The sequence below is a fragment of the Chiloscyllium plagiosum genome, unplaced genomic scaffold, assembly GCF_037043375.1.
Source record: "Chiloscyllium plagiosum isolate Xiang-an unplaced genomic scaffold, Cpla_swu_hap1 HiC_scaffold_13, whole genome shotgun sequence".
In the NCBI taxonomy this organism is placed as follows: Eukaryota; Metazoa; Chordata; class Chondrichthyes; order Orectolobiformes; family Hemiscylliidae; genus Chiloscyllium; species Chiloscyllium plagiosum.
In genome coordinates, this window is record NW_028270151.1 from 68,391,564 (window position 1) to 68,417,372 (window position 25,809).

The following is a 25,809-nucleotide window of genomic DNA, read 5'->3' on the forward strand; positions in this document are numbered from 1 at the left end:
CATTGAACTAACACTGAATCTGCCCATCCTGGGTATTTTCCCAGCCATCTTCCAGTTGTAGTTAATGTTTAGTGAACAGCAAGTGATATGATCTCAGCAGACACTGTCAGCTCCATACTTTGCCTAGCCGCTAGGTACACCCATAACCAATGCCTCATTGTCTCCATTTTATCTTGCATGACCGTGACAGCCCATTTCTATGTTTCCACTGTGCCACAAACCCTCCTCATACCTTGACTTGCCCACCTCCCACTTGTTCCTACCTCAAACAAGCCTCTGTTTCCCCTGCACAGCCATGAGTATCCACTAACGTACGGCAGTGATCCACCAATTGCCCTTAAAACCGTCTCTTGCACCCTCCTCAATGATCAATGCATCATGCCCAGGACTGTATTTACCAGACCTCTGACTGGCTTCTTGACTGCTGAATTTGCAATTCCCTGTCTGTGATTCCCCTGATTGTTTGTGATAGCCCTACAAGACAGACTATTGCCCTCTCCCCTGGATGGTAATTGAACAGATGCCCTAACTCTGACCAGCTTGAGCTGACCCCTGATTTGGCCAAGTCCCTGGACTGTGTGTAGAATGCACTTCTAACTGACAACACAGAGATGCCCTCACCAATAGCGGGACCTCCCTTGACGAGACTGAGGACCAGCTGCTACCCACTTTCCACGATGTAAATTTGGTTAAATATCTAAGAGGTGTTTTCAGTACAGGGAGCTGGCACGTGCTGCAGGGGTCAGATTGATGTCTCAGTGTGCCATACAGAAAAATATGCCTCCCCACCACCCCACACAAATCCGTAATGACAAGCAGCCAGTCTGTGTCAGGTCCACAAACTGATAGTCATTAGGTTCTGTCAGAAGTGCCAATGTGCTAACAGATATAGTGAGGCATAGGTGCTGTGAGCATTCAGGTCGGCACTAAGTGAGTGAGAGTTCTAAGAGAGCAAGTTAGCAGCCCTTAGGTGCAGCCTGATCCAACCCATGAGCTGGGTGCTTGCCCTGACATGCATGGTGTCCTCACAGCAGCCCTTCAATGTCGGCAATGCAGCCGTGTATTTTCTATTCATTCCACAAGTTGACCAAAGAGATACCATGAGGATCTTTAGGGGTGGCAAATATTGGATATCAATGCCTGTGGATGAAGAGGCATGTGACTGGTGCCCATGGATCGTGCCCTGAGATGCTGTTGTATAGTGACCACAATGTCAGTGATGAGCTGAAGTTGCCAGGCACTGGCTCTATCTTCCACATTGAGAATTCTTGCCATTGCCTCACTCACAGCAGGATAGGGGACATGAAGTTGCATATTAATGAGGCAAGATGTGTATTTAATACTGTCCTTAACAAGCAATGATACCCCTCAATCAGTAACTCGCCATTTCCTAGCAAGAATCTTGCCTTGACACCCAGAAGGATGCAGCATATTGCTCCGGACCTTGTGGTCCATAATTCTGTCACATTTCTTGTTTTCAAATATCTTTCAGACCCCAAAAAGGTTCCTCCCAAAGACTCCTTCCTAACCCATATGGTAAGATGTAACTATAGGATGTGTGAGGACAGAAACTTGCAGAGCATAAATACAGACAAGGAGTTAATAATGGATTGTCCTGGTTTGGCAAATGGGGTCTTGAAAACATCTGGGATTTAATGGACACTGACAGGAAGGTGCAAAAAGACAGGAATGAATGTCTTACTGGTAGACATACACATGATATTGGTACCACTACAAAAATAACAGTGGATATTACACAAAGCTAATTATCGTGCATCTCTTGCGAATGTGAAAGAACTGTTTCTGGCATTGAAACCAGAACCCTTAAAGTAAATGCCTCCAATACACAGTATCAGTCATTTCTCAGCCAAATGTACTTACAGCCATGGAGTCATAGAGAGGTACAGCTAGGAATAAACCTTCGGTCCAACTCTCCATGCTGAACAAATATCCTAAACTAACTTAGTTCTATTTGTCAGCATATGGCCCATATCCCTCTAAACCCTTCCTATTCATATACTCATCCAAATGCCTTTTAAATGATGTAATTGTACCAGCTTCCACCACCTCCTCTGAAAGCTCATTCCATACACACATCAACCTCTGCATGAAAAAGTCATTCCTTTGGTCCCTTTTAAATCTTTCCCCTCTAATTGAAGCCTATGCCCTCTAGTTTTGGACTCCCTTACCCTGGTGAAAAGACTTTTGCCTCATTGATTTTCCAAACATAAGGGATGGAGAATAACCTTTCCAGCACTTCCTGAACCAACAGCTCAACAACATCACTATTTAAGCAGGGAGACTGGCTCTTCCTCGAGGTCCTTGTAGTGACATTATATTTGACATTATCGTGCAGATCTCCCAATTAGCAATGTTGTGGATATTTCCACTGTCTGTGAAGCCTTCTGCACCTGACCATATTTTATCTTTTCAGCTGGATCCAGTAAGGGGGTGATGGCAGAAAAGAAAGTTTGCTTGTATCTGATCAGATGGGTGGGTAGTTGGGTCAAGGGAAGGTAGTGGGGTAGAGTCAAACTGTATCAGGGTAAGTATTTGGAATAGGAGTGGTCATGGTATAGAAAGTAGATTGGGTCAGTCAGGTCGTCTGGCCGAGGGGTTGGTGGTGGTTAAAAGACTTAAGGTGGAATCAAGTTGGGGAGATTTGGGGATTATTGATTCTCGTACTGAATTTGGTCACATTGGCTAATCTTTGACCAATGATTAACTAGCATGACATTATCAGGTAAGTATCCAGGTAAATCAGTAATTTGATGGATCAAGATCAACTTTCACTATAATTTGAATTAATAATAATGCTACACGAACCTCTGAGCTAAATACGTGGCAGTGCCTTCTGAAAGCAGAAGCTATGCAGTGCCTGCCATTTGACATTTGCAGAGCTTCCCAGCAACTGTGCAGCTGCTTAGAGGTAACGTTGATCGACAGTTCTAACCACAAGGCTGGAGTGAGGTGATTTTTTTTTTCACAGCTCCCTTTTTTTGGTAACAATATCAAGTTGTGAACTGCACCTGTTCTCAATTCAGGAGTCAGTCAGTCAGTTGGATCTGAGGGGGTTTTTGCTTGGGTTAGGATGTTTTAATGCTGGTTTTCTCTCATTGTGAGAGTGAGTGAGTGAATGAGAGAAATTGGTCTGCAGGCTTTGGGAGGTCAAAATTCTACTACTGTTTTCTCAGTTCACTTCACAAAATTGCAACTTCTAACAAATCCAAAAATCATTGCTGGGAAGTTTTTTTTCTGAAAGAACCCGTAGGCACTACATACCCCTGTGTAACCAAAAAATGAATATCACCAAGTTGCAATTTTGCTTCTAGTTGTAAAAAGAAGCAATAAACCAAGCAGTTGTTTTCCAAGTTATATTTCCAAATAAAATATGTAATCCTAATAGCAGTTACCACAATTAAAAAAGGTGTTTAACACCATCATTAATACAAGATCATTTGAATTGAGCAGTTGACATCAACTACTGTGGTGGATTTGTCTTTATTGCAATGACGTTTGTTCGCATTGAAGTTTGTGATGACAAATTAAAGATTTTTCAATAACTTCCCTAACTAATTACAAAGACGTGCTTTAAGATCTTGAAGTGGGAGATGGCATGGGGTAGAGTGACACGAAGTGAATGGACACACAACATGGCTGCTAAGCTATAAGTTGGCCACTTGACACACAAGATTGTTGCTGAACCACAATATGGAGAGAGTCATAGAGTCATAGAGATGTACAGCAGGCAAACACAGATATTGTCTGAGGCCATACAATGCGCTCACAACCTAGTTGTGAGGTGGGTGGGGGAGAGAATACACATGAGTAGCGTATACTGCCTGCCGAAATGTCTGGGTCTAGCCAACACCTTGGATAGAAATTCTAACTGTTTGATACGAATGCAATACAAAGTGCTAATAGCCAGGGCTGCAGCAATCAACCTTCTCAGGCAGAGCAATTAGCGCCCATTATGACAGTAATGGACTTCCGCGCAGACATTGAAATTGACAATATCCGCGCTGAAACTGATAACGCCCACGCTAAAATTCACAAAGACTGACAATAACTGCACCGAAATTATCAACGATTCTGCAATGTTTACAGTAAACAATCTATGTTACAAAGACAATAACCTCATCACTGACCTATTATGTTACAAAACGTATAAAAGTATCTTGACATGTGTCCCAGGTTGAGAGAAGACTCGCAGCTGAACACTGTGTTGTAGGTGTCTTTCTCTCCCCAGAACTCTGGTATTTCCTTGTGCAATAAACTCGGTCATTGAGACCTGATTTTGACTCTGGGACTGGTGTTTTTCCCCCACAACAATTGGCACTGTGAGCAGGTTTCTTATTACAGGTGCCCTGGTTGAAGGCCACAACTGGGGATCCAGGGCAAGAATCAATTTGTCCCTGCAAACAGGAAGAGTCAGACTGGGCCAAAGACACAGTTTAAATGGTATACAGATTTTAATGTCTAATTTGCTACAGTACTGAGTTAAAAAAATTTAAGTACATGTCTGGGTCGAATAAGTGTTAACTGTATTAACTGTTGTAAGAACCTGCTGCTTGTGCTGAAACAGCCAGAGGACAAGATAGTACCTGTCTCAAAAACCCTGCCCTAAACTGGTTGTTAAGAGGGGTAGCCACCCCCCCACCACGTGAAGTTTGTGACTTGAAGTGGGAATTGAGGCGCCGAAGGCACTAGGAGTTGTGAAGCACAAGTGGCAAAGTCAGGTAACATTGGACTCTGTAGGGGCGAGCAACGCAGAGCCCAGTTATAGTTTAAGTTGAAAGTTGGGTGCTGTTTGTATTTGTAATTTCCAATGTGGTGAGGATGAGGAGTTGATCACTGACAAAGAGCCAAACCTCAGTGGAGCGCACATTACCAAGGTGGGGAGCATGGACACTGTGAGTAACCGTGTCAGTACGTAGTAGAATGACAGAACTTGAATAGTGGTGGTGGCTGAGAGGATAAAGAGTCCCATCGGTAGAGAGCACACCGGGTTAGATGTAGGTTTCTTGGCGTATTGTGAAGTGTTGGGTCAGTAGAGGTGGCTGGGAGGATAGAGGAATCCCGGTAGAGAGCACACCGTATTGAGCCAGCATTCCCAGCTGACCAGTAGGTACCAACTAGTAGTGGTGGCCGGGAGGGTAGAGAGGTCCCACCGGTAGAGAGCGCATCTTGCTAGGAGGATGCTAAGGGGTATGAATGGTGCTGGGACAGTATTATTAGCCAGGGTGTAGAGAAGTCCCCACTGGCTAGGAACACTTTACTGTTGGTGGTATCCGGGGCTACACAACCTGCTAAATGGCAGATCAAAGTTTTAGGGGGGATACTGTAGGTTCCCTTATTGAGAAATACAAGGCAGACAGACAAGGGTTGACAGAGCAAATGTAGGAAAGTGGTTGGGATCCATCCAAGACATTAACACAACAGAGAGTGTGGATAGAAACACAGAAACGGAATAAAACTAAAAGGATAGGGGTAATGTTAGTGTACCAATTAGCCAGTCTAATTGAACAAGTGAGTGCCTCCGCGAATAGGTGGAGAAAGGACCAGGAACAAGTTAAAGAGCTGGAGGACAGGGTACACGAGTTAGAGCAGGAGTTAAGGAGGGTGCACAAAAATTCAGATGTGGATTCGCTTCCTCCTTACGAGACTGTCCAGCAAGGATCAACTGCTCCCTGTTTTGGATGAGCCATGCAAGAGTATAACTTAGCGCCGGTTCGATTAGATTCCCTACAGTATGAAAACAGGTCCTTCAGCTCTCTGAAGAGAACCCACCCAGACCCATTCCCCTACCCTGTTTTAACCCTGACTAATGCATCTAACACTATGGGCAATTTAGCATGGCCAATTCACCTAACTTGCACATCTTTGGAATGTGGGAGGAAACTAGAGCACCCGGAGGAAACCCATGCAGACACGGGGAGAATGTGCAAACTCCACACAGACAGCCACCCGAGGCAGGAATGGAACCTGGGTTCCTGGTGCTGTGAGGCAGCAGTGCGAACCAGTGAGCAACCATGCTGACTGCTACTAGAGGAGGGACAGACTTAGAGCCCAAAGTGAATTATAAACTCTTCAGTCCAGGGGAGAGGCAGCATATTATGGCCTCCCTAGGCATATTACAGCCCCAGAGCGCAAACACCAGGTTCTGGGAAGAGCTGGATAGTTTATGGGTAGGACACCGGCTACACCTGAGGGACATACACCAGCTGGTCCGGGCAGCTTGCCCAGTGGACTGGTGGAGACTGGTAGCTGTCAGACCCGAAGGCACAGCAGCCCGAGACTTTAGGGGAGGGCGGCGGACACGTGCCGTCGTCCTTGTAGCTGAGATCGATGCCCAGCAGGTCCCCTTCGCCAATTTTAAAGAGGAAATCCAGAGGATGCCAGGAAATGCTCCCACGAACTGGAGCAAGATCATGACCACGAAGCAACTTTAAAGGGAAGAAGCCTCTGAATATGGGAAACAATGATTTAGGGTCCATCAGGAATGCTCAGGGCAAGTGAACCCAGATCGGGGGCCCGGGCATTCATCAATGCTCTAGCAGCCACCAAGCCATCCTGAAAATGGGAGTAATAATGTCCCAGGATTATGATGACCTGGTTGAGTTGGCTAGCGAGGTGCAAGAGGCAGAAGCTCCTGCAATAAAGGCAAGACCTGACAAAGCAGCCAACCGGAATGGAGGTGAGAGTAGAATAAAACTAGCCTGCACTACCGCACTTAGGCGGTAGTGTAGGGGTTAAATAAAGGGGAAATAAAGATAAAAAAAACATTGGATAGCATTACCCTAAAAAAAAACTAGCCTGCCACAAGTGTGGCCGACAGGGATACTTTGTTAGAGAATGCAGGGTCCCACGAGCAGGAGATAGAGCCTGGAGCAATGTAAAATACTGCAGCCACATAGGACACATAGAGGCAGTGTGCTGGGAAAAGCATGGGGCACCCACAAACACCACCCAGAACACCATGGAACCGCAGGAATCTCGAGGTCAGCAGAGATGACAACCAGCTGCCTTCCTTGGTGAGGGTAAGGGAGTGGGGAAAATTTACGTGCCCGCAATAATAGAAGTGAGGAAATGTGAAATGCTAGTAGACACAGGAGCAGCCATATTTATCACAAACCTACCCTTAACCTACACAAATAAAATGATCCACTTAATCAGAGTAGGAGGGGATAAAATGCCAGCTTACCGAAGCGAAACTACCCTTGTAGAAATAAACTGTATATATAATATACACCCATGAGATTCCATGTATGCCAAAATAATGACGGCACCATAATAGGCATTGATCTCATGAGAGAACATCATGTTCTAATTGATTGTGTGAAAGGGAAATTGATTTGGCCCCGACAAGATGGTCGCAAGACCATGACTGGGAAACTTACAAATCACATTGAAACTATTAAAGTGGCTACAGTCACCAGTAGGGACTTGAACCTCAAAAGGCGGGGATTCGGAGCCATCTGCACCTCTGTCCCTGGAGCCTGGGCAGAAACAAAGTTAGATACAGGTCGCGTTAACATAGACCCCCACAAGAGTTCCCAGACTGGAGCATAAGCCCCACCAACAATACAGTTGTGGAAATTGTGAAAGGAATAGTGAGACAGGGAATCCTGAAAGAAATCACAATTACAATTAATTCCCCAACGCGGCCTGTAATAAAGCCTGATGGGAGTTACAGGCTCACCATTGATTATACAGGACTAAATAGGGTGACCCCCAAATCGCACACCATTGAAGCAGACCCCTCCACCATTTTAAACAGCTTGGCCCTCGAACACAAAATTTTATTGTTTTAGCTAATGGGTTCTGGTCTATCCCGTTACACCATGAGTCCCAGAATAAATTCGCTTTTACAGTAAGGGGCAGTGGACTTGCCTGCCACAAGGGTTCCAAAACGGCCCCACTATTTTTCAAAGGGTGATGTGCGGCATTCTGAAGAGAATAGATTTACCAGAGGGTAACGCTGCCCTCCAATATGTAGATGATATCCTAATTGTCTCAGTGTCTGAATGAGGACACTAGGAAGCTTTATGTCTAGTATTACAGGAATTGGCAACCACAGGGTAAAATGTTAGCCCTACAGAGGCACAAATTGGCAAAACACAAGTCTTACACCTGGAACACCTTATATCCCAGGGACTCAAAGAAATGCCCAACAACCATAAGAAGGCAATCCAACAGATGCCACGACCTGCCACTGTCAGGGGAGTCAGAAAGGTCTTGGGGCTATTCAACTGGGACTGGGACTGCCATAGTGTTAAAGGTTTAGATGGAGAGGAATTTCTTAAGTGTGTACAAGACAATTTTCTGATTCAGTATGTGAATGTACCTACTAGAAAAGGTGCAAAACTTGACCTACTTGTGGGAAATAAGGCAGGGCAGGTGACTGAGGTGTCAGTGGGGGAGCACTTTGGGGCCAGCGACCATAATTCTATTTGTTTTAAAATAGTGATGGAAAAGGAGAGACCAGATCTAAAAGTTGAAGTTCTAAATTGGAGAAAAGCCAATTTTGACACTATTAGGCAAGGACTTTCGAAAGCTGATTGGAGGCAGATGTTCACAGGTAAAGGGACAGCTGGAAAATGGGAAGCCTTCAGAAATGAGATAACAAGAATCCAGAGAAAGTATATTCCTGTCAGGGTGAAAGGAAAGGCTGGTAAGTAGAGGAAATGCTGGATGACTAAAGAAATTGAGTGTTTGGTTAAGAAAGAGAAGGAAGCATATGTCAGGTATAGACAGGATAAATTGAGTGAATCCTTAGAAGAGTATTTTCTGTGGAAAAGGATATGGAAGATATAGGCTGTAGGGAAATAGATGGTGACATCTTGCAAAATGTGGCGCCTCCTAGCAGAGCGCTTTAGGGAACATCTCAGAGACACCCGCATCAATCAACCAAATCGCCCAGTGGCTCAACATTTCAACTCCCCCTCCCACTCTGCCGAGGATATGGAGGTGCTGGGCCTCCTCCACCGCCGCTCCCTCACCACCAGACGCCTGGAGGAAGAACGCCTCATCTTCCGCCTCGGAACACTTCAACCCCAGGGCATCAATGTGGATTTCAACAGTTTCCTCATTTCCCCTTCCCCCACCTCATCTAGTTTCTAACCTCCAGCAACTCGACTTGTCCGGACTTGTCCGACCTGCCCAGCTCCTTTTCCACCTATCCACTCCACCCTCTCTTCCCTGACCTATCACCTTCATCTCCTTCCCCACTGACCTATTGTACTCTATGCTACTCTCTCCCCACCCCTACCCTCCTCTAGCTTATCTCTCCATGCTTCAGGCTCTCTGCCTTTATTCCTGATGAAGGGCTTTTGCCCGAAACGTCGATTTTGCCTGTCCTCGGATGCTGCCTGAATTGCTGTGCTCTTCCAGCACCACTAATCCAGAATCCAGCATCTTGCAAAATGTCCAGATTACAGAGGAGGAAGTGCAGAATGTCTTGAAACGGTTAAAGGTGAATAAATCCCCAGGACCTGATCAGGTGTACCCGAGACTTCTATGGGAAGTTAGAGAAGTGATTGCTGGGCCTCTTGCTGAGATATTTGTATCATCGATTTTCACAGGTGAGGTGCCAGAAGACTGGAGGTTGGCAAACGTGGTGCCACTGTTTAAGAAGGGCGGTAAAGACAAGCCAGGGAACTATAGACCGGTGAGCCTGACCTTGGTGGTGGGCAAGTTGTTGGAGGGAATCCTGAGGGACAGGATGTACATGTATTTGGAAAGGCAAGGACTGATTCGGGATAGTCAACATGGCTTTGTGCGTGGGAAATCATGTCTCACAAACTTGATGTTTTTTGAAGAAGTAACAAAGAAGATTGATGAGGGCAGAGCAGTAGATGTGATCTATATGGACTTCAGTAAGGCGTTCGGCAAGGTTCACCATGGGAGACTGATTAGCAAGGTTAGATCTCATGGAATACAGGGAGAACTAGCCATTTGGATACAGAACTGGCTCAAAGGTAGCACACAGAGGGTGGTGGTGGAGGCCTGTGACCAGTGGAATGCCACAAGGATCGGTGCGGGCCCTCTACTTTTTGTCATTTACATAAATAATTTGGATGCGAGCATAAGAGGTACAGTTAGTAGGTTTGCAGATGACATCAAAATTGGAGGTGTAGTGGACAGCGAAGAGGGTTACCTCAGATTACAACAGGATCTTGACCAGATGGGCCAATGGACTGAGAAGTGGCAGATGGAGTTTAATTCAGATAAATGCAAGGCGCTGCATTTTGGGAAAGCAAATCTTAGCAGGACTTATACACTTAATGGTAAGGTCCTAGGGAGTGTTGCTGAACAAACAGACCTTGGAGTGCAGGTTTATAGTTCCTTAAAAGTGGAGTCGCAGATAGATTGCTAGTGAAGGCGGCATTTGGTATGCTTTCCTTTATTGGTCAGATTATTGAGTATAGGAGTTGGGAGGTCATGTTGCGGCTGTACAGGGCATTGGTTAGGCCACTGTTGGAACATTGCGTGCAGTTCTGGTCTCCTTCCTATCGGAAGGGTGTTGTGAAACTTGAAAGGGTTCAGAAAAGATTTACAAGGATGTTGCCAGGGTTGGAGGATCTGAGCTACAGGGAGAGGCTGAACAGGCTGGGGCTGTTTTCCCTGGAGTGTCGGAGGCTGAGGGGTGACCTTATCGAGGTTTACAAAATTATGAGGGGCATGGATAAGATAAATAGACAAAGTCTTTTCCCTGGGGTCGGGGAGTCCAGAACTAGAGGGCATAGGTTTAGGGTGAGAGGGGGAAGATATAAAAGAGAGCTAAGGGGCAACATTTTCACACAGAGGGTGGTACGTGTATGGAATGAGCTGCCAGAGGATGTATTTTGGGCTGGTACGATTATAACATTTAAGGGGCATTTGGATGGGTATATGAATAGGAAGGGTTTGGAGGGATATGGGCCGGGTGCTGGCAGGTGGGACTAGATTGGGTTGGGATATCTGGTCAGCATGGACGGGTTGGACCGAAGGGTCTGTTTCCATGCTGTACATCTCTGTGACTCTATGACTCTAACTACAGTCGGAGCCTTATATCTGAGTTCGCAAAATTGGCTGAACCGATCCAGAGACTAATTAAAGGAGGCAAGCCTACCATGGAACCTGTAACCTGGGGGCCAGAACAGGAAGAGGCATACAGTCAGCTTAAAACTTGGCTCATATCGGCCCTCAGGCTCGGGCTGACAGATCCCAGCAAGGATTTTCACATCCACTGTTATAATGAGGGAGGGTTTTACTCACCCAAGACCATGGTAGCAGGAGTAGGCCCATAGGATACCTCTCAACTACAGAAGGGCCAGTAGTCATCGGGTTGCCCAGGCGCATAGCAGCCTTAGACAGCGCTGCTTGGGCAATTAGGGTTAGTGAGCCCATAGTAATGACAGGGAATGTCATCCTCCACACTAAACATACCCTAGCAGAGATGCTAAACACAGGGAAACTGAGGGCCGTCTCCAATGTGAGAAGGGCAAAGTGGGAAGCAATTCTTTTACCCCCAAGTCAATCCATGGTAATAGTTAAGGATATGGGAGAAAACCCAGCTGAGGGAATTCTAGACACAGGGGATCTGCACAACTGTGAGGATATTGATAGGGATGAAAATAGAGGAAGAATAAAGGATACCCCCACCAGACACAGCCGAGGAGATCCTCTTTGTGGACGGGTCATGAAAATATGTCTCAGGGTCACTCCGAACAGGATGGGCTGTGGTAAATGATAAGTTAGAAACAGGTATATCCAGCAGGATTGATGGAAGTCAGTCCGCACAGGTAGCAGAAATGGTTGCATTCACCAAAGCACTTGAACTAGCAAAAGGAAACATTGTGAATATATATATATATGGACAGTCAATATGTCTTTGGTGTAGTCCATGACTACATGGTGGCAGGGGGCAGAAGGGGGTTCAACCCCGTGGGGGGAGCCCCTATCAGACACCAGTTAAGAACTCAGGCACTATTGCGTGCCAGTGAACAGCCAAAAGAGGCTGCAGTAATAAAAATAACAACCCATCAAAAGGACCCAGCAAAAGAGAGACCAAGTTGGCTAAAATTCAAAGGAAACCAGGCAGCAGACCAAGCAGCTCAGAAAACCATAGAACATGAAGCCACTGATGAGGCTGCAAAAGCCACTATTGAATTAGCAAAAGACGCTATCCAAATGCAGCAGCTACAGGAGTTTGCTGCGTGGGAAGAGAGAGAGAAATGGGAACTGTAGGGGGCATTCAAAGGGGAGGATGGGGTCTGGAGGCGAGCAGACAAGGTAGTAGCATCAGCATGTTTACAGAACACACTGCACCACGTGCTCTCCCATACAGGTAGAGAGGCCATGATAGCAAGCCTAGGGAGAGAGTGGTTGTGGAAGGGAATGGGAAGAGATGTGGCCATGTGCTGCTGCAGATGCATGGTTTGTGCACAACATAACCCAGGGAGACCCATAAAGGTGAGGATGGAACACTAGCCCAGACCAAAGGGACCTTGGGAACACCTTCAGATAGATTTTACAGGGCCACTACCACCTTCCTGTGGGAAATCGTACTGCCTGGTCATCATAGACCAATTCACCCAGTGGATAGAGGCATTCCCGACCAAAAGCTGCACTATAACCACTGTAGCCAGAATATTAGCAGAGAAGGTAATCCATAGGTGAGGGGGTACCCCTTCAGATCGACTTGGACCAAGGGATCCATTTTACTGGAAAGATTACGAAGACTCAGCATTAGACAAAAATTTCGTATTCCCTATCACCCCCAGAGCTCAGGAATGGTAGAGAGAATGAATAGAACGCTTAAGAATACTTTAGCTAAAGCTATGCAGAACTCAAGCAGAACATGGGTTGAAGTACTGCCAGACATACTAGTGAAATTAAGAGCCACCACGAATCAGGGAACCTGGCTAACACCATATGAATTAATGACTGGGCGAGCAATGCAATTGCCAGAGACAATAATCACAGGTGGCACCGACGTGGGTCCACTAAAAGACAGAATTTGGCACGATGTGATAGAATTAAGTCCCCAATTGAAAGGGATGTGAAAATCTGTGATTGATAAACAGGACAAAAAGGACAAGGCAGAGTTACCCGAAATCTTCCCTGAGATCCCAGCAGCAGGAAACCGCATCCCAGTGCTAGCATTGCCTGGCAAACTAGGCTTTGCTCCCAAATGGAATGGGCTGTACAACGTGGTAATAAGTGGGGACGCCTGTGTCTGCTTAGACATTAAAAGGGAAGGCACATGGGAGCACTGGACCCAACTAAAATTGTTTATAGTCTCCTGTGACCAAACTAATGTCATTGACCATTCCCCAGGTGCAGACAGGAACGGTGGACAAGACCGTTATCCCGGAGGGAGTACCGAAAACACAACAGAACAAACCACACAGATGCACGACTGCACCTTCTGAGAACTTTATTTAACTACAAAAATGTATACGCCTGTATGTATTTCACTGTGTTTGCATGTCGCAACTGTCAGGAGAACTGTCTGCGATCAGTAGAATCCCTATTTGTGGCCACCCCAGTGTGGACCCTCGTGACCTGTATACAGTAGACACCTCAGGAGCGCTGTGTAAGGGATAGATAAGAAAATACAAACAGGGACTTCAGGGTAAATGTGTGCAGCTGGGCAGGACCACCAGCCCATGGGGTTGTGTCTCCCAGCTGAGGGAAGGGAAGATCTATTTAAAACCCGGTAATTACCCAATCTGTTTCACAGGGCAGAGATGGGAATGCACTTATGCCCTAGTTCCCAAAAATGACTCATGCATCCAGACACAGTGCACTTATCAGCACTGCACAGTCACCAGGGACAGTTTATCTGCACCTGCAGCAAGCAACCATGCTTGAATGTGACTGCAGGCAGATGATGTATATGTGGTCAGTGCAATGGCATTCATGTCAGCTCTGCCACATGGGCACACCTGTTCGGTACTTACCAGCTGGGAGGAACACCCGGGGAATCAGGGCTGACATGGGTGGACAGATAGACGGAAGGACAGGACAATGTATGTTATTGAGTGGCGAAGGGATTTGTTTTTCTATTTAAGGGAACTTATATGACAGACAGCCCAGACCTCCTAAACCTGCTTGCGGTAGGGACAATTGCACCCCTTACTGTATCATGCCCCACTGGGGGACATGTCCAGAGAAGGATAGTCACCTGCTCCATCAGTCAGGAGTTCTGTGCTGACTGGCAGATCCCCACCACTTTGGGGTCATCATTGGGATATGGACGCTTGGGACCTCTATCTTTGGAGGGCGCAGCAGGGGTTGTCAGTGCTAAACACCAAAATTACCTTGTATGTGGCCTGACTATCTTCAGCACTAATACCACAAAAGCTCTGGAAGCAATTAATACAGAGTTGGCTGAATTCAGACTCTACACACAGCAGACACGTTAGGTGGTGGATTATCAATTAGCACAGCAAGGGGGAGTTTGTACAATTTATTGGTGACAATTATATCAACCATGTTATTGATGACTCTTATAACATTACAGAAGCCACCAAGAATATCTGAGACCAGCTAGATAATCTCGAACTTTTTTTTTATTTCAAAAATATACTTTATTCATAAAATAATTTAATTGTCTGTACAATTGGTCATGCCATACGTATGTAAACATTTACATACAGAGATCAAAACTTATTATTTTTATACAGGTCTGTACATTTTTTGATCATATGCCCATATAATTAGCTGAGGCGTCAGCAGAGCCCAAATGATTGCATGGGCCCCCTGTTCTTCGTTAGGCAGGCAGACTTTACACAAGGGTCTTTCCCCACCGCGCCTTGGCGGCAGCTGCCCCGAGCTTCAGCGCGTCCCTCAACACGTAGTCCTGGACCATGGAATGTGCCAGTCTGCAACACTCAGTCGGGGTCAACTCCTTCAGCTGGAAGATCAGCAGGTTTCAGACCACCCAGAGAGCGTCCTTCACCGAGTTGATGATCCTCCAGGCACAGTTAATGTTCGTCTCGGTGTGCGTCCCGGGGAACAGACCGTAGAGCACGGAGTCCCGCGTCACGGCGCTGCTCGGGATGAACCTCGACAAACACCACTGCATTCCTCTCCAGACTTCCTCTGCATAGGCACATTCCAGAAGGAGGTGTGTGACAGTCTCGTCCCCTCCCGCAGCCGCTTCGAGGGCAGCGTGCGGTGCGGCTGAGAGTCCGAGCGTGCATAAAGGATCTCACAGGCAGAGCCCTTCTCACCACCAGCCAAGCCATGTCTTGGTGCTTGGTGGAAAGTTCTGGCGATGAGGCATTCTGCCAAATGGCTTTGACAGTCTGCTCAGGGAACCGCTCGATAGGATCCACCCTCTCCTTTTCCCGAAGGACACTACGTGCTGACCACTTCCTAATGGACTTGTGGTCAAAGGTGTTTTTCTTGATAAATTTCTCCACGAAGGACAGGTGATACGGAACGGTCCAACTACTCGGAGCGTTCTGCGGCAGCGAGGCCAGGCCCATCCTTCGCAACACCGGGGACAAGTAGAACCTCAGTACGTAGTGACACTTGGTGTTTGCATAACGGGGATCCATGCACAGCTTGATGCAGCCACACACAAAGGTGGCCATCAGGGTGAGGGTGGCATTGGGTGTATTTTTTCCCCCGTTGCCCAGATCTTTATACAGTGAGTCCCTTCGGACCCGGTCCATCTTTGATCTCCATATAAACTGGAAGATGGCCCGGGTGACTGCAGCGGCACAGGTTCTGGGAATAGGCCAGACCTGTGCCATGTATAATAGCAATAACAGTGCCTCACACATGATGACCAGGTTTTTTCCCGCGATGGAGAGCGACCGTAGCTTCCATCTGCCCAGTTTCTGCCTCACTTTGCTGATACGCTCCTCCCAAGATTTGGCGCACGCCCCAGCCCCTCCGAACCAAATACCCAGCACCTTCAGGTGGTCGGTCCTGACGGTGAAGGGGATCGAGGATTGGTCAGCCCAGTTCCCGAAGAGCATGGCCTCGCTCTTGCCTCGGTTTACCTTGGCCCCCGAGGCCCGTTCGAACTGGTCACAAATGCACATGAGTCTGTGCACGGACAGCGGATCCGAGCAGAAAATGGCGACGTCATCCATGTACAGGGAGGCCTTAACCTGCAGGCCCCCGCTGCCAGGAATAGTCACCCCTCTCAGGCTCGCATCCTTCCTGATGGACTCGGCAAATGGCTCTATGCAGCACACAAACAAGGCAGGAGAGAGGGGGCAGCCCTGCCTGACTCCAGATCTAACTGGGAAGCTATCTGATTCCCACCCGTTGATTGAGACTGCACTGACAATGTTGGTGTAGAGCAGCCTGATCCAATTGCAGATTCCCTCCTCAAAGCCCATTTTGGAGAGAACATCTCTCATATACGTGTGTGATATCCTGTCAAAGGCTTTCTCCTGGTCCAGGCTGATCAGGCAGGTGTCCAACGCTCTGTCCTGCACGTAGGCGATCGTATCCCTGAGGAGTGCGAGACTCTCAGCGATCTTCCTGCCCGGCACAGCACAGGTTTGGTCAGAGTGAATCACTGACCCCAGAGCAGACCTGACCCGGTTGGCGATTACCTTTGACAGAATTTTGTAATCTGCATTCAACAGTGAGATTGGTCTCCAATTTTTGAGTTCCTCCCTCTCCCCCTTCCGCTTGTAGATGAGGGTGATGATGCCTTTCCTCATGGATTCACTCATGGTACCTGCCCGAAGCATACTGACATACACCTCCAGCAGGTCCTGGCCAATCAAGTCCCACAGAGCGGAATAGAGCTCGACCGGTAAGCCGTCGCTTCCGGGAGTTTTATTCTTTTTGAAGGACTCGAGGGCCTTGGTCAGCTCGTCCAGAGATAGCGGCTGGTCCAGCCTCTTCCGTGTTCTGTCGTCTAAGACCTCCGTGATAGAGGACAGGAACGACTGGGAGGCCGCGCTGTTGGTCGGCTTCGCGTCATACAGACTGGCGTAGAAGGATTTACTGATCCTCATGACGTCAGCCTGAGATGACGTTAGCGAGCCATCTTCTTCCTTCAGGCTGCTGAGCACAGAGTTCTCTTTGTGCACCTTCTGGAAGAAGAAACGTGAGCATGTCTCGTCCTGCTCCACCGAGCGGACCCTGGACCGGAAGATTATCTTGGAGGCCTCCGAAGCAAAGAGCGAGGCTTGCTGGCCCTTCACCTTCTTGAGGTCCTCTGTGATATCCACCCCCATCGTCTGCAGCAGGAGCAGGTTCTGCATACTTTCCTGGAGCTGGGACAGTTTTCCCCGCCTCTCTCTCGCCTCCTGAACACCTTTGAGGATGAAGAACCTCTTGATGTTCCCTTTTACTGTTTCCCACCAGTCCACTGGGGACTCAAAGAGGGGCTTCACGGTTCTCCAACCTGCGTAGTCCCTCTTGAGCTCCTCAATGTTTCCCGGGGTCAACAGCTTGGTGTTCAGCTTCCACGTTCCCTTACCAGCCCGCTGCTCGTCCTGTAGGTGACAGTCGGCCAGCAGGAGGCAGTGGTCAGAGAAGAACACCGGCTTGACGTCAGTGGATCTGACCGAGAGCGTTCGGGACACAAACAGGTAATCTATCCTTGAGCGGATAGACCCGTCTGCCCGTGACCAGGTGTATCTACGCTGCGCTCCGTCTGCAGGGGCGCTGAAGACGTCGTGCAGCTTGGCATCTTTTACCGTGTCCATCAGGGCTCTGGACGTGGTGTCCAGTTTACTGTACCCCCCGCCGGATCGTCCATCTGCATCAATGATACAGTTGAAGTCTCCAGCCAGAATGACCGGCCTGGACGTAGCCAGCAACAGTGGAAGCTGCTGCAGGACGGCCAACCGTTCACTCTTACCCACTGGGGCGTCTCGAACAGCAAGCCACAATTACAGACAGCTGGCTAAATAGGTTAATAGGTAATTCTTGTGGACCTCATTTGACACAAGGGATAGTTCTCCTCATTGCACTCATGCTAATATTCTGCATGGGTCTCGGGTTTTAAAGCTCTGCTGTAAGGTGCTACTGAACTGTACCAGCAGCGAGTATTGCCACGGAAGAGCTCCCAACACCCCTTAGGAGGGAGAGCTCCTGGAGATGACCTACTTCTACATGCAAATTCGGTGGTCTGTGGGAGATATCCAACGTCATCTCCTTGACCACAAAGTGGGGAGTGAAGTGGGAGAAGGCATGGGACAGTGACACTAGGCACATGGACACAGAAAATGCTAATAGCCAGGGCTGCAGTAATCATCTTTCTCAGGAAGAGCAATTAGCACACATTACAACAGTAATGGACTTCCGCACAGACTTGAAATTGACAATGTCTGCGCTGAAACTGACAACACCCACGCTGAAATTACTGAGCTGGAACTGACAATGACTGCACCAAAACTATCAAAGATTCTGCAATGTTTGCAATAAACAAACTATGTTACAAAGACAATAACCTCACCAGTCACCTACTAAATTACAAAATGTATAAAAGTATCTTGACATGTGCGCTGGGTTGAGATAAGGCTTGCAGCTGATCACTGTGCTGTTGGTGTCTTTCTCTCCTTGGAGCTCTGGTATCTCCTTGTGCAATAAGCTCTGCCGTTGAACACCGACTCTGTCTCCGGCTGGTAATTTTTCCCGTAACAACCTAGTCAAATACAGAACCCTTGGTTTCAAGTTGTTGGTTGCTAGACTTCTGCGTCAAACTAGAGGGAAATACCAGCTTCCTTAATTCATTCAAAAATGCAGCACAACTAGTCCATAAAGCAGGTCCATAAGCTATTATAAACGTAAAGTTAACATGCAAGCAAATACAAACTCCCTGAATAAGATAACAGGGTGATTTCATTACAGGGTACAGGTAGACTTTGAATATTTAGTGATTGTAGTCAGTACAACGTCTGCAAACAAAAGAGTACTCTATGACACTGCAATATTTCATACTGCGATAATAACAGATATTAACCAAATTGTAGTGCTGTATAATGGGAAGTGAATACATTCATGAAAACAATGATGAATATACTCTCACAATAGTGCAGCAGACAGGAGCATATGACCAAGACATGACGAGGAGCAGAAGTGAAACATACATGTTTGTCATGCATAAATAAAGGATTTACATGATTGTTGTCCTTAGCTTACAGTAATTCACTCTAAGTTAAGGATAAAGTAGGGAAGCAAGGTATGGAGAGCAATACACCTAGTAAGACAGTGCAGCCTATAAAGAGTGCAAGTGTAATACTTAATGTCCTCGAGAACCAAAGGAGTGTGGAATCCACAAAGAGACAATCAGGAGGCAGGAGTCTGAAAGAAAAGACAATTCATACACTTAGCTGTAACAGCCCAAGATGTGATTACCATCAGGTTCTTTCTCGGCAAAAATCAATTGTTCCTTTCTTAGCTGAAGCCACTTAGATGGGTCACTCAGATCTCTTTGACTATAGTGAATAAAATAGGCTTTTTTCTCTATTTCTATCTAAATTCATCTATTTATAAAATGTTTCCCATATAAAGCAATCAGTTATGATCACCAACCTCATTTCATGTAGCGATCTCCCTGCCACTGCCTCCAACCTGATAGTTTCCCAATCTTGCACAGCTCACTTCGACCTCCTTCCCAGAATCCACAATCAGGACTGTCCAGGCAGCCCCATTGTTTCTGCCTGCTCCTGCCCCTCAGAAGTCATCTCTTCCTACCTTGACTCATGATGAGGAGGTGCCTGTTACTTGAAAGAAGCTCTGGTATATACATATAAATCAATCAAAATCTGCATCTCCATTCTAACTAATTAAAGACATAAGCAATCTAGGTTTGTTCAATACATTGCATCAACTGTATGACACTTTGATATTTTACTATAAATTCTGTGCCCTATGATCCTGCCCCACAAGCTACCTGATGAAGGAGTAGCGCTCCGAAAGCTTGTACTTCCAAATAAACCTGTTTGACTATAACTTGGTGTTGTCTGATTTTTAACTTTACCTTGACTCAGTCTTTACCTGGTCCAGTCCCTACCCATTTACGTCGAGCATTCTGCTGACATTTTACGCCAATTTCAGAATTTCAGGTTTGCAGGCTTTAACCGCCTCCTCTTTGCCATGGACAGGCAATTCCTTTCCACATCCATCCCCAATCAGGATGGTCTCAGGGCCCTCTGCTTATTCCTGGAACAAAGGCCTGAACCGTCCCTATCCATTACCACCCGCCTCCACCTGAACAAGTTAGTCCTAACCATGAACAGCCTCTCTTTTAACTCCTCTCATTTTATTCCGGTCAGAGGGGTGGTAATGGGTAACCGCAGGGCCCCAGTTATGCCAGTCTATTTATGGGGTACTTGGTCATTCCTTGCTCTATTCTGGCCCCCACCCACAATTCTTTCTCCAGTATATTGATGATATCATTGGTGTTGCTTCCCTTTCTTGTCCAGAATTGAAAACGTTTATTGATTTTGTTTCCAATTTACATCCCATGCTCACTTTCACTTGGTTCATCTCTGACTTCTCCCTGCCCTTCCTCAACATCTCTGTTTCCATTTTTGAGGATAAACTGGCCACCAATATTCACTATAAACCATATGATACCCACAGTTAATTTAACAATACATCTTCAAACCCTGCTTCCTGTAAAGACTCTATTCCATTCTCCTAGTTCCTCCACCTCCATCACATCTGTTCCGCTGGTGCCAACTTCGACGAGGGAGTCTCTGAAATGTCCACCTTCTCCCTCAACCAAGGATTCACCAGCGCTGTTGTTGACAGGGCCCTCAAACTGGTCCAATCTATCACCTGCACATCTGTTCTCATCTCCTCTTCCATTCCGCAGTGGCGATAGGGTTCCACTTGTCTTCACCTACCATCCCACCAGCATCCACATCCAGAGGATCATTAGCCACTATTTCTGTCACCTCTAGCAAGATGGCACCACCAAACACACATTTTCCTCCCTTGTCTGCCTTTCCTGCTCCTTGGATGCTGCCTGACTTGCTGTGCTTTTCCAGCACCACTCTAATCTAGACTCTGGTTTCCAGCATCTGCAGTCTTCACTTTTGCCTTTCATAGGGACTAGTCCCTCCAGGACAACCTGGTCCACTCTTCCTTCACTCCCAACACACCCAACTCCCAATGGCACCTTCCATTGCAACCATTGAAAGATGTGGCACCTGCCTGTTTATCTCCTCCCTCCTCAGTATCCAAGGGTCTCCAAACATACCTTTCAGGTGAAGCAGTATGCTTCATACAATCTCATCTGCTGCATTTGCTGCTCACAATGTGGTCTCCTCTACATTCGAGAAATAAATTGTAGACTGGGTGACTGCTTTGCAGAACACCTCATAAAAAAAGACCCCGAACTTCCAGTTGTATGCTACATCAACACACCACCCTGTTCCCTGGCTAACATCGCTGTCTCGGGCTTGCTGCAGTGCTCCAATGAAGGTCAGCGCAAGCTGGAAGAACAACACCTCATTTTCTGCTTGGGAAATCTGGAGCCTTCTGGACACAAAACCGAGTTCAATCACTATGTGAACATAGGAGGTATAGTTGGTAAGTTTGCAGATGACAGCAAAATTGAAGGTGTAGTGGGTAGCAAAAAAGGTTTCCTTAGAGCACAACTGGATCTTGTTCAGATGGGCCAATGGGTGGAGGGGTGGCAGATGGAGTTTAATTTAGATAAACGTGAGGTGTTACATTTTAGAAAGGCAAATCAGGGCAGGACTTATACACTCAATGGTAAAGTCCTGGGGAGTGTTGCTGAACCAAGAATGGTTCATAGTTCCTTGAAATGGAGTCGCAAGTGGATAGGATAGTGAATAAGGTCTTTGGTATGCTTTCCTCTGTTGGTCAGAGTGTCGAGTATAGGAGTTGGGAGACCATATTGTGGCACTAGATAGGATAGTGAAGGCGGCGTTTGGTATGCTTTCCTTTATTGGTCAGAGTATTGAGTATAGGAGTTGGGAGATCATGTTGCAGCTGTACAGGACATTGGTTTGGCCACTTTGGAATAATGCATGCAGTTCTGGTCTCCCTCCTTTCGGAAGGATGTTGTGAAACTTGAAAGGGTTCAGAAAAGATTTACAAGCATGTTGCCAGGATTGGAGCTTTTGAGCTATAGGGAGAGGCTGAATAGGCTGGGGTTGTTTTCCCTGGAACGTCGAAGGCTGAGGGATGACCTTACAGAGATTTATAAAACCATGAGGGGTATGGATAGGATAAATAAACAAGGTATTTTCTCTGAGGTGGTGTAGTCCAGAACTACAGGACATAGGCTTTGGGTGTGAGGGGCAAAATTTAAAAGGAAGCTAAGGGGCAATTTTTTCATGCAGAGGGTAGTGTGTGTATGGAATGAGCTGCCAGATGAAGTGGTGGAGGCTAGTACCACTGTAACATTTAAAAGGCATCCGGATGGGTATATGAATAGGAAGGGTGAAGACAGATATGGGCCAAGTGCTGGCAAATGGGACTAGATTTGTTTAGGGTATTTGGTTTGGCATGGATGAGTTAGACCAGCGGGTCTGTTTCCGTGCTGTACCTCTCTGTCACTCTACTCATCTTGATTCCGTATGAGTCAAAAACTCTACTAACATCTCTACAACACGAAGACTCTTTAACTAAGGGCTTGAACTGTCCCATGCCCTTGCCCCTACCCCCACACACCAAGCCTTGGTATCACATAGTCTGCCATTACACGCTATCTATTGTTAGCCACTAACAGTCCCCTATTCATCGTCTGAGCCAGGTTATTATTCACTCCTTTGCCTGAGAACAGTTCTTCTCTCTCTTTAGGCTCCACCCCTCCTTTTCATTTACTCCTTATCCCCACCCCCACCCCCTATTTGCTGCAAGTAAATTGACACTTTCCTAGCAACCACCAGTTCTGAGGAAGGGTCACTGGATCCGAAACGTTAACTCTGATTTCTCACCACAGAAGCTGCCAGTCCTGCTGAGCTTTTACAGCAATTTCTGTTTTTGTTTCTAATTTACAACATCCGCAGTTCTTTCTGTTTTTATGAAGCAATCCCTCTTATACGATTTAAAACATAATTCAGAAGTAGGAATTTAGTTTTGAAATTGAACATTATCAGTACTTGGTTTTTCTTACTTCATTGCTGGATTGTGAGATTGCCTCAAGTCACAAGGGGATGCCAAATCATGCCTTATCATACAAGATTGAAGAAATTGTTGGTAGAATTTCCTGATCTGGGTTGGGCCTCTGATAACATCCAGGTCAGTTTCTGACTCAAATTGGGACAGCTGCCGGAATTTCATTTTGGCTGTCTTGGACAATTAGTGGTCTGGAGTAGGATTAACTATCCAATAAACGCAGTCACCATTTTAAATCTCAGAAATGTAGTAGCCAATTTGTGCACAGAAGCCCCTCGAGCAGCAGCAATGCGAGAATGCCCAAGCAATCATTTTTTTGCAATGTCGGTTGAGGGACAAGTGTTGACCAAGAAACAGGAGTTAATGCCCCTGCTTTTCTTTTGAGCAGCATCATGGGACTCACCTGAAAGAGCACACAGACCATTGGCTTAATCTCTCATCTCAATGCTAGTGTCCCCTCAGTATTGCACCAGAATGTCAGCCCAGAGTCTTGTATTCAAGCACTAGAACTTGAACCCACACCCTTCTGATTCAGAGAGGAAAGAGTGTTCTGAATAGAGTCACCCTGGATATTTTTGCTTGTTAAAGGGGTGCTGGATAAATTCAGCAATGGGCAATCTGCTGGGAAAACTTCTACAGACAAAAATTCTGGGATAAATTTATTAGCACTTGGAAAAAAACATAATTAAAAACTAAAGCCCAGTGTACATTTGTGAAAGTATTTGTTACCAGGATTGTTTTGTCAGTGACAAGATGTGGATGGTCGGTGATAACAATGCAATGGAGAAAGTGAGGACTGCAGATAAGAGTATGTGCTGGAAAAGCACAGCATTGCGTGGTTAAAGGGGACTTTGGAACATTGGTTGATAAAGTATGTACATATATATATATATATACAAAAAAATCTGAACTCATGGCTCTAAGAGGATGTAGCCAGCACAAATATAAAAAATATCTAAGGGACAGAACCAGAGAGTAGCAGCCGATGTTTAGATGGAAGGAAAGAGTACAGCCCAAATTTCAGGGTTAAGGAAATTGCTAACTTTGATATATACATTTTCTTAATCTGCATTTGGATATGTAGGACATAGTTTCGAATACTGAAGATGACACAAATCTCAGACATATTGGAATTGGTGAAGAAGGCAGCAACTGACTTCAGGTGAAATTGCTAGAATAGGACAGATAAGTGGAAGACCAGTGGGAGCCCTCTTGTATTGTTGTGGTAGGATTGGGAGGCCCAGCTTAAATTCCCACCTGCTTCCAGAGGTGTGTAATAATATCTCTGAACAGGTTATTTAGGAAAAATAGGTAGTGTATGGTGCCACTAGCCCCTTGGTTATGCGGTTTTTATAGTGTGAAGTGACTCCGCTTGATAGGAAGATAAAGAGGCAAGAGGAAGTACACAGTACAATGTTAAAACGGAGGGAAGAGACAGCCAAGGTAGAGTGTCTCTAATTGTTGGAATTAGCAAGGACTCTTGCCCTTTATCCTTGCCTTGTTCACATGGGACCCAGATTCCTTTTAGTGTGTGGCACATGACACATGGTTTGTCATCATCGTAGACAAACCCATTAAACAACCGAATAAGTGTAATAAACAGCGGGTGCTGTTCGCTCACCACTGGGTTCAAAACCCAAACCAACTGATCCAAACTGTCGGACTGCGCATAAAATAACGAAAGACGTTTTCGTCTACCAGTTTTCAGTATTGCTGTGAAAGGCTGATTATTTAAAAATGAAACTGAAACTTGCAGCCGAAAAGGAAATGTCCTGTCGAGTGAACACTAAGGAGTGCCTCTTAATACAGAGAGTTCGGGGCACCCTTAGACTGGGAAACATTTATTGTGGCTCCCGGTTTCTCATGTGTGTGTGTGCGTGAGAGAGAGAGAAAGAGCAGAAATCTGACCAGAGGGGACACTTTTCCAATGCAAAACAGTAGTCACAACTGTAAACCCGGAAGGGAATCGTTCAATTTGTTCAAAAAGTTGATTCAATTCATGAGTGGAATCGCCGGCTCTCATGAAGGCAAGTAATAACATTGTTGGGGGGGGGGGGGGGGGGTTGCGGCGAAAATGATCGAATTTTGATGTATCTAACTGCATGTACTTACTGTCATAAAATAGCTATGGTGTGGAGGTGCTGGTGTTGGACAAAGTTGAAAATTCACACATCAGGTTATAGTCCAACAGGTTTATTTGGAATCACTAGCTTTCAGAGCGCTGCTCCGTCATCAGGTAGCTGTGAAGCAGGATTACAAAACAGAATTGAGAGCAAAATACCACAGTATCATGCAACTAAAACGATATATTGAACAAATCTGGATTGTTGTTAATGCTTTCATCTTTTGGAATGGGTTGCAGGTTTCAGTGCATTAATATGTAAATCTCAGAACTTCTTTCAAGTCACATTCACCAGATAACTTAAGGTTTTATAAAAAAAATGGCATCTCAGCTCAGACAATGTATTAAAGGTGTGGGGTTAGAGTTTTGTCTGTATCCCAATCTTGAGTCAGACTGGTCCTATTTCCACATCAGGAATTTATAAAATGTAACATGGATTGACTGCCTGCAGACTGTGGGCTTTTTGAACAAAGTAGAATGCTTCTGCAATTACAATTCTACAAATATAAATTCACCCCATAGATTTATATGTGTGTGTGCATGCATGTGAGGGAGAGTGTGTGTGTGTATACATGTGAGTGTGTGTGTGTGAGAGTGTGTGCATGAGTGAAACAGAG

At 46.2% G+C, this 25,809-nt stretch overlaps 1 protein-coding gene and 1 long non-coding RNA gene across 8 annotated transcripts in view; one reads left to right on the plus strand and one right to left on the minus strand.

The window, feature by feature from the left end:
• Window positions 1-24,763, minus strand: part of LOC148148333 (uncharacterized) — a 30,390-nt gene extending 5,627 nt beyond the window's left edge. The window contains exons 1-2 of the long non-coding RNA XR_015759210.1: window positions 24,692-24,763; window positions 19,214-19,275 (exon numbers count right to left, since the gene is read on the minus strand). This is a non-coding gene — a long non-coding RNA (uncharacterized LOC148148333). The remainder of the gene's footprint in view (window positions 1-19,213; window positions 19,276-24,691) is intronic.
• The window catches only part of LOC122555817 (uncharacterized), a 74,663-nt gene continuing 73,549 nt past the window's right edge, over window positions 24,696-25,809 (plus strand). For 4 of the 7 annotated variants that reach the window (XM_087993709.1, XM_087993712.1, XM_087993708.1 and 1 more), the window contains exon 1: window positions 24,697-25,097. In XM_087993709.1, the coding sequence (XP_087849835.1) occupies window positions 24,998-25,097 (100 nt within the window). In that variant the 5' untranslated portion in view covers window positions 24,697-24,997. Of the gene's footprint in view, window positions 25,098-25,809 lie in introns of all 7 variants that reach the window. The other 3 variants (XM_087993706.1, XM_087993711.1, XM_087993710.1) reach the window with 2 other exon arrangements.